Here is a 7,966-nt window from a genome sequence, read left to right on the forward strand (position 1 = left end):
CTAGTGGCATTGGATTAGGAGGTGTGTTATTACAAGATGGCAAACCTGTTGCATACTTTTCTGAAAAATTGAGTGGGCCTAGTCTAAATTATTCTACTTATGATAAAGAACTATATGCTCTTGTTCAGACTTTAGAAACATGGCAACATTATTTATGGCCCAAAGAATTTGTTATACATTCTGATCATGAATCTTTGAAACATATTAAAAGTCAAGCTAAACTGAATCGTAGACATGCTAAATGGGTTGAATTCATTAAACTTTCCCTTATGTCATTAAACACAAGAAGGGTAAAGAAAATGTTATTGCTGATGCATTGTCTCGTCGCTATACTATGCTTTCACAACTTGACTTCAAAATATTTGGTTTGGAGACCATCAAAGATCAATATGTGCATGATGCTGATTTTAAAGATGTTTTGCAGAATTGTAAAGAAGGAAGAACCTGGAACAAGTTTGTCGTTAATGATGGATTTGTGTTCCGTGCTAACAAGCTATGCATTCCAGCTAGCTCTCTTCGTCTTTTGTTGTTGCAGGAGGCGCATGGAGGAGGATTAATGGGACACTTTGGCGTGAAGAAGACGGAGGACGTACTTGCTACACATTTCTTTTGGCCAAAGATGAGACGGGATGTTGAGCGTTTTGTTGCTCGCTGCACTACATGTCAAAAAGCTAAGTCACGACTCAATCCTCATGGTTTATATATGCCTTTGCCTGTACCTAGTGTTCCTTGGGAGGATATATCTATGGACTTTGTTTTAGGTTTACCTCGAACAAAGAAGGGGAGGGATAGCATATTTGTTGTCGTGGATAGATTCTCGAAAATGGCACACTTTATACCATGTCATAAAAGCGATGATGCTGTTAATGTTGCTGATTTGTTCTTTCGTGAAATTATTCGCTTGCATGGTGTGCCAAATACTATTGTTTCCGATCGTGATACTAAATTTCTTAGCCACTTTTGGAGATGTTTATGGGCTAAGTTGGGGACTAAACTGCTTTTTAGTACTACTTGTCACCCCCAAACTGATGGACAAACTGAAGTAGTCAATAGAACATTGTCTACTATGCTTAGGGCTGTTTTTCAAGAATAATAAGAAAATGTGGGAAGAATGCTTGCCTCATATTGAGTTCGCTTATAATCGTTCATTGCATTCTACTACTAAGATGTGCCCTTTTGAAATTGTGTATGGTTTCCTACCTCGTGCACCTATTGATTTGTTGCCTCTTCCATCTTCGGAGAAGGTTAATTTTGATGCTAAACAACGTGCTGAATTGATCTTAAAAATGCATGAGTTAACTAAGGAAAACATTGAGCGTATGAATGCTAAATATAAACTTGCTGGAGATAAGGGTAGAAAACATGTTGTGTTTGCACCTGGAGATCTTGTTTCGTTACATTTGCGTAAGGATAGATTTCCTGATTTGCGCAAATCAAAGCTAATGCCACGTGCTGATGGTCCTTTTAAGGTGTTAGAGAAAATAAATGATAATGCATATAAACTTGAGCTGCCTGCAGATTTTGGGGTTAGTCCCACTTTTAACATTGCAGATTTGAAGCCTTATTTGGGTGAGGAAGATGAGCTTCCGTCGAGGACGACTTCATTTCAAGAAGGGGAGGATGATGAGGACATCAATACCATTGTTACACCCACAGCCCCTGCTGCTATACATACTGGACCAATTACTAGAGCTCGCGCACGCCAATTAAATTACCAGGTACTTTCGTTTCTTGGTAATGATTCTAATGTTCATGAGAATATGATGCTGCCTAAATTGGATACATTTGTTTTGCTTACAAATGAAGGGCCTAGCTTTGAGAAGGATGAACATTGGAGCAAGAACAAGCATGGAGATGATGGCATGCGCATGGGGAACAAGAACGGAGTTACAAGTGATGATTTCAGGACGTTGAAGCCACCATAATGCGTGCATGAAGCCTTGGACGAAATATACAAGATGCTACTTCATAACTTTCGTCCAGAGGCTATTCTAGGTGTTGCGTCACCTTATTATTGGGTCAGGCCCATGTAATTTCGAAATACATAAGTATAGGCTGTTTTTAGAGTCCGTATGTGTGGGGAAACAAGAGATAGGGTTGGTTTTGGACCCCTTCCTCAAGGGCCACGAAATTCCCCCCCTCTTCCTCCATATATACAGCCCTTAGGGCGTCGTTTAGACTTTGGGTTTTGTTTAGATTAAAAGTTCGCCATAGCTGCAACTTCGCGTACTTCGTTTGTGTTCAGCGACCAGACAAAGGCGTCACAGAACTCCACCTTGATCAATAAAGCTTTCATCTTATATTCGCAATATCCAGATTGCAATCTCAGTTTCTTGCTTGTTCTTCGTTTGCTCGCAGGAAACAGACCCTCGTGGTCAGGTTGATCGTGCTCCGGCGTGGTCGATAACCTCTCGGAGTTGGTTTAGCGATTGCTAAGGCGCGACGTCCTCGCACGTTCGTAGTCGGATCGTCAAAGTCGACTTTCACCAAAGCGATATCCATCATCTCATCGAAAGACGGGACACCTTTGCCTCTATCACCTGGTTCGAGGCCAGGCAGAAGGAGATGCTCGACGCCGAAGGCATGAACTAGGTCGTCCGATTGGCCGTGGCCGTTCTTTTTGGAGGCTGGCATGGGTGTCGCCCACCCGCTGGGCTGCTGGCTGTGTGCCGGCGAGAAAACCATTCATTTTGGAGGCCGGCTGTGTTGCCGGCGAGGACAACTATTCATTCTGGAGGCTGGCTGTGTTGCCGGCCGCTAGCTGATGTCGGCGATGGACGTGTAGGCCGCTGGCTCTGTTGCCGGCGTGATGAACCGGGGCCGCTGGCCTTATGAACTAGGGCTTGGCATTTGAAATGTTGCTTTTGGTTTTTTAAATAGACGCGGACAGGATGGGGCAAATGGATGTGTCCGCGCGTTGGGCGCACGGCCACTGCATTCCAGGACACGCCCGGACACGACCCCAATTCCCTACCCAAACGGACAGAATCTAGACAAAACGGACGTCCGTTTGGGGTCGCGCGGTGGAGTTGGCCTTAGGGCTCTTTTGGTTGCCCGATATCCCCCCAGGATTCCCGCCCTTTCCTTGGGCAGCTACCACCCGTGGAATCCCTTCGCATGGTTGCGAGGTTCTGCATTTGGTCAATATAGGGGAGAGGGACATCCGGGTCCATCCATATTAAATTCCCGGGCTAAAGAACAGCTACCCCTGACCCCGTGGAAGAATTCCCGTGGTGCTCTCTCTCTCTCTTTCTCACCGCCGCCGTTCTAGCCAAGTTCATCTCACCCTCTTCCGTCTCCCCTCCCCCTCCGACAAGTCTTACATGTCCTCCCTCCTTGCCCTTCCTCACTATAAACAAGCTTGAGTCGTGAAAGAACAAATCTCCCCGCATCTTGATCCAACAATTTTGGATCTTACGGCGTTGTTGCGTTGGTGATTAACACCGAGTGAATCGAGTTAAGCGAACCCATCGAAGCTGCTTCAGCTCATCGCGGCCATGGGAGATCATATGCATGTGTGCTCAGCCATGTTCTCTCTCTGGAAGGAGTGGAACAGTCGAACCTTCGATCAGATCTCATCGGTAGAAACAGGTGGCAGGCAAAATCGTAGCTGAGTGGCAAACTTGGAAAAATGCTTGGCTAGTGCGTGATAGGAATAGTCAGAGGGTGCGAGTTAGCGAGTGATTGCATAGGCTGTGTAAGGCGGTGTCCGGTTGAGCTCAGCTCCCTATACCGGCGACTCGCTATGCTGATTTGCATGGTTAATCCGGAGCCCTGCTCCGGTGCTCCTCCCTAACTGAACGTCAGAGGGGTATATTTGTCCCCCGTTAGTTTTTTTCTGCGGCCCGCCGTAGCCCATATCAAAGCCCCGTATAAGCCCATACCCAAGCACCATATAACCCATTGTATCCCTTATCCAAGCCCCGTATAACCCGTTGTACTCATGCCGTATAGGTCAAAAAAAATTGTCGCACGACCCCACGACTACGTAGGACCTGCCAAAACTAACTATATCATTCACGCAGTTCCCTAGCTGAGGTTGTTTGTGAATATTGGCTGTGGCGTTCTCATCCCCGGCGATCTCTACCGACAGCGGCACCATCGTCAACCTCCAGCACTCCCAGGTACCGCATCCCGTCTCACGCCTTTGTCTCACTGGCGGCAGCATGTAATGAGTTGCCGCCATTTTCGTCGTAGTGGTTAACCTATCTACCAGGCTGCGCAGGCTATCGCGGATCTTCTTCCGGTAGTGTTCATGGTGTTAGAAACTGATCACGGCGGCTGTGGGTTTGTTCTGTCTAAGGTTAAGGTAGTGTGGGTTGGCGTCGGTTGTGTTCCATCGTTATTTCATGCGGCGGCTAACCTAGCTATCCGGCGGCGCAGGTTATCTCGGATCTAGGTTTGGGTAGTGTGGGTAGTGCTGCTCCTCGCGATCATAATAGATCACGTCGGCTGTCGTTGGCATCTTGGTTACTAGGGTTCACGTACCTTATTGCTGTCTACCGCTGTGGAGACCGGGGATGATCCATGGGCGCTGGTTTTTGGCGTCAATTGTTTACATGTGTGATGATGCTTATTAATTGTTGCAGGAAATGGCGGAGAGTGGGTCAATTTATATAGAATTAGATTTGGAGTTCGGAGAGCTTTTGAAAGACTGGATAGATGATTGGTTAGATGAGGAAAATTCGGAGCACGGAGATTGGCCAGAGAATGCGAACGAAGGGGAAGATGTTAATGTGAGTGTCATTATCATGTAGTATTTGTTAATGTGAGTGACATCCGACCTCATTATATTTTTGTATTTAAAATTTGTAAATGGACGTGGATGATAATAATGAGGATAAAAATTCCGATGTCTCGGATGAAGAATACATAAGTCAGGTACGATAGTCGAAATATTTGATGCCGTGCAAAGTATGAGATGATGCTATTGTATTATAACTAACTATCTGTTTGTGTTGAATTGTTCGGCTAATTTCAGGATCTCATAATGCGTATGACTATTACGGTGAATCCGATGCGGAGATAGCCGTTGATGAAGAATCGGTAGATTCACCTGTTTCTGGGGAGTCGCGGTCGTCGGTCAATAAGAGTGAGATATGTATGTAATTAATGTTATATGGAAGTAATGTTAAACAACAAAATTTTGTTTTCATGTCTATCTTTTCATTGTGTAGGTGACAGAAGATGAGGGGAAAGAGAATGTCCAAGATACTGCCGATGTAGATGATAAGAGGGATATGTTCAGGAAGATAATGGATATGACTTTTATGTCTTTAGAAGCTGCCTTTGTTTTCTACGACAGCTATGCTAGAGATAATGGTTTCAGCATTAGAAAGGATAAGGTCAGATACAGCAAAACTGAGTCACATCACATGAACTATATGAGATATGTTTGTTCCAGAGAAGGGAAACGTGATAGCAAGTTGCTAACCGAGGAAGGACACACTCGTAGGCTGAGAGCCGAGACACGTTGCCACTGCGATGCGCACCTGGCCTTGAAGCTTGACGAAAAGCGTGGGATTTGGTATGTTGGTAGTTTTGAGGACAAGCACAGTCATATGTTAGCAAGACCGGATGAAGTACCTTTTCTTTGGTCTCACAGAAAAATCAAAGAGTACCAGAAAGCTGAGATAATAGCAATGGGAGCCGCAGGGATTAGAACTCACACTATTATGGATTCTTTCATCAGCAAACATGTAAGGTACGGTGGTGTTGGGTTTACAAGGCGTGATATATACAACCTTATATCTAGGGAGAAGAGGAAGCTACTTTCAAAAGGTGATGCTGCCACATCCATAGGCATCATGGCTAGTAGGAAAAAGAGGGATCATAGCTTCTTTTTCGAGTACAAGTTAGATAAGGATGGACATCTGAATAGAATGTTCTGGTGTGACTCCCGATCTCAGCAGGACTATGAGGATTTCGGTGACGTAGTTGTATTTGACAGCACATACTAGATGAATCGCTATGCTATGCCATTCATACCTTTTGTTGGCCTTAACAATCACCGGAAGACTACTGTTTTTTGGTTGTGCCATAGTTTCAGATGAGACGGAAGAGACATATGTGTGGCTGCTGCAAACATTTTTGAGGGCAATGTGTCAGAAGATGCCGAAGAGTCTAATCACGGACGCCGACGCTGCGATGATCAAGGCAATTCGCGAAGTGTTGCCAGATGTTTGGCACCGTATATGTACATGGCACATAGAAAAAAATGAAGGTTCACCTCAGTCACAAGTCGTTGAATGAGTTCTGGACTCTTTTGTACTATGCAACGTCCACGGCCACATTTGAGGAGAGATGGCACGTGTTTGCAAAAAGATTGCAATCAGAAAAAATAGTAACTTGGATGAGGCAGATGTATAAGAAGAGGAGACTGTGGGCGGCAGCATATCTGACAGAGGGGTTTTGGCTTGGCATGAAAAGCAACCAGAGGAGTGAAAGTTTGAACTCCTGCCTGCACCTCCACCTAGACTATGACCCTGGTGGATATGGTTTTGCACTATGAGAACGCCGTAGTACGTATCCGTGAGAACAAGGAGCGAGATGACTGCACAGCCTCACGGACTGTACCGGTGCCAGTTACTAGCTCCAGGGAACTTGAGGTAGCTGCTTCTCACATCTTCACTACAGCAAACTTCTATATGTTACAAGATGATCTTAAAAAAATCGGCGGCATGGAGATTGTAGATAGAATGGTCAGAGACGATTCCAATCGGTTCGTCGTGTCCTGGAAGAATAACCCAAAGAGTCGTTTTTGGGTAGAGTATACACCAGAAAATTCCACAGAAACTATAAGGTGCAGCTGCACAAGAATGATAAGGAAGGGTCTACCTTGCAAGCACATATTCCATGTACAGTACATGAATATATCCGAAATACCTAAGTGTTTAGTTCTTCTTCGGTTCACGAAAGAAGCAATGTTGGGACTGCCGGTGAGGCGCACAAGCAATCAATTGGGATTTGGTTGGACTGGGCAGAGGAAAGAATGAAATATAGACAGGTGAGTATGTTAGCGTCAGAAGCTATGCATGCGGCATGCAAACACCCAGCATTGTGGGACCAGTTAGAGGAGAGTTTGAAGACCGTGATAGCTAAGAGCCATGAGTATGATATGCTAAAGGAAAATTTGATCAAGAAAACGTCTGATCTCAGTAAGTGTGCAGTTGAATATGTAGATGATGGTGAAGGCAACTTAGTTGCAGTTCAATATCCTATTAAAGTATCAAGCAAAGGTGCAACAAAGGATGATGAGAACCGCCCTTTTCCAAAAATGGTAGACCACTTTCGTTCGATGAGATCAAAACTCGGTGCGGAGCTTGCAAAATGCTAGGACACACTAAATGCAGCAAGAAATGCAAACTAAATAAGAAGTACGTGTTTGCATGCATTGTTTTTTTACCATATCATTCTTTAACTAACCCCTCCGTATCACGTGCAGAAATGTAGTGCAGGAAGAAGAGTAGAAGACTTGCTTAAATTTTGTGTACCATCAGCTAGTGGTCGTAGGCTATAGTAAACAGGAGGTGGTGAGTAGGAAATTAAATCACGTAAAATTAGTGGCAGTATCGCGTTCACATTATGGCATCCTATGGATTTGACCTATCGCATTTTCCGTTCTGATAGTGTGTTTTGGTTAAACTGTGTTGGATGTATGCATGTATAATGTGTGTGCGAGGTTGAACTCAATTCTTGGTGTATGAACATTTTACTTTTGGAAAGGAGCAATAAAAGACATGTTGTATTAAACAAGTAGGTAACATATTGAAAAAAAATTATTGCATGTGACCACAAGTCTCCTCGGCAGGGTGTAACAGGCTACTCGTTAATTCTGATAGCCTGGAACTAATGGAGATTATGAACAAGGACGGTGAGTATGCGGGCAATGCAACAACCACCATTGATGGTTGTTACCACTTGGCATGTGAGTTTAGTTAAATTGGGTTTCAATTATGTCCTGGAG

General features: G+C 44.5%; 1 protein-coding gene across 1 annotated transcript; it reads left to right on the forward strand.

Moving 5' to 3' along the window:
* Window positions 1–4,255: 4,255 nt before the first annotated feature.
* On the forward strand, window positions 4,256–5,960 carry LOC109742125 (protein FAR1-RELATED SEQUENCE 5-like). Its single transcript, XM_020301198.1, has 3 exons — window positions 4,256–4,309; window positions 4,590–4,736; window positions 5,178–5,960. The coding sequence occupies exons 1-3, from the start codon at window positions 4,256–4,258 to the stop codon at window positions 5,958–5,960; spliced, it is 984 nt and encodes a 327-aa protein (XP_020156787.1).
* The last annotated feature ends 2,006 nt before the right edge of the window (window positions 5,961–7,966 follow it).

Source organism: Aegilops tauschii, chromosome 4 (genome assembly GCF_002575655.3).
Source record: "Aegilops tauschii subsp. strangulata cultivar AL8/78 chromosome 4, Aet v6.0, whole genome shotgun sequence".
NCBI classification, from domain to species: domain Eukaryota; kingdom Viridiplantae; phylum Streptophyta; class Magnoliopsida; order Poales; family Poaceae; genus Aegilops; species Aegilops tauschii.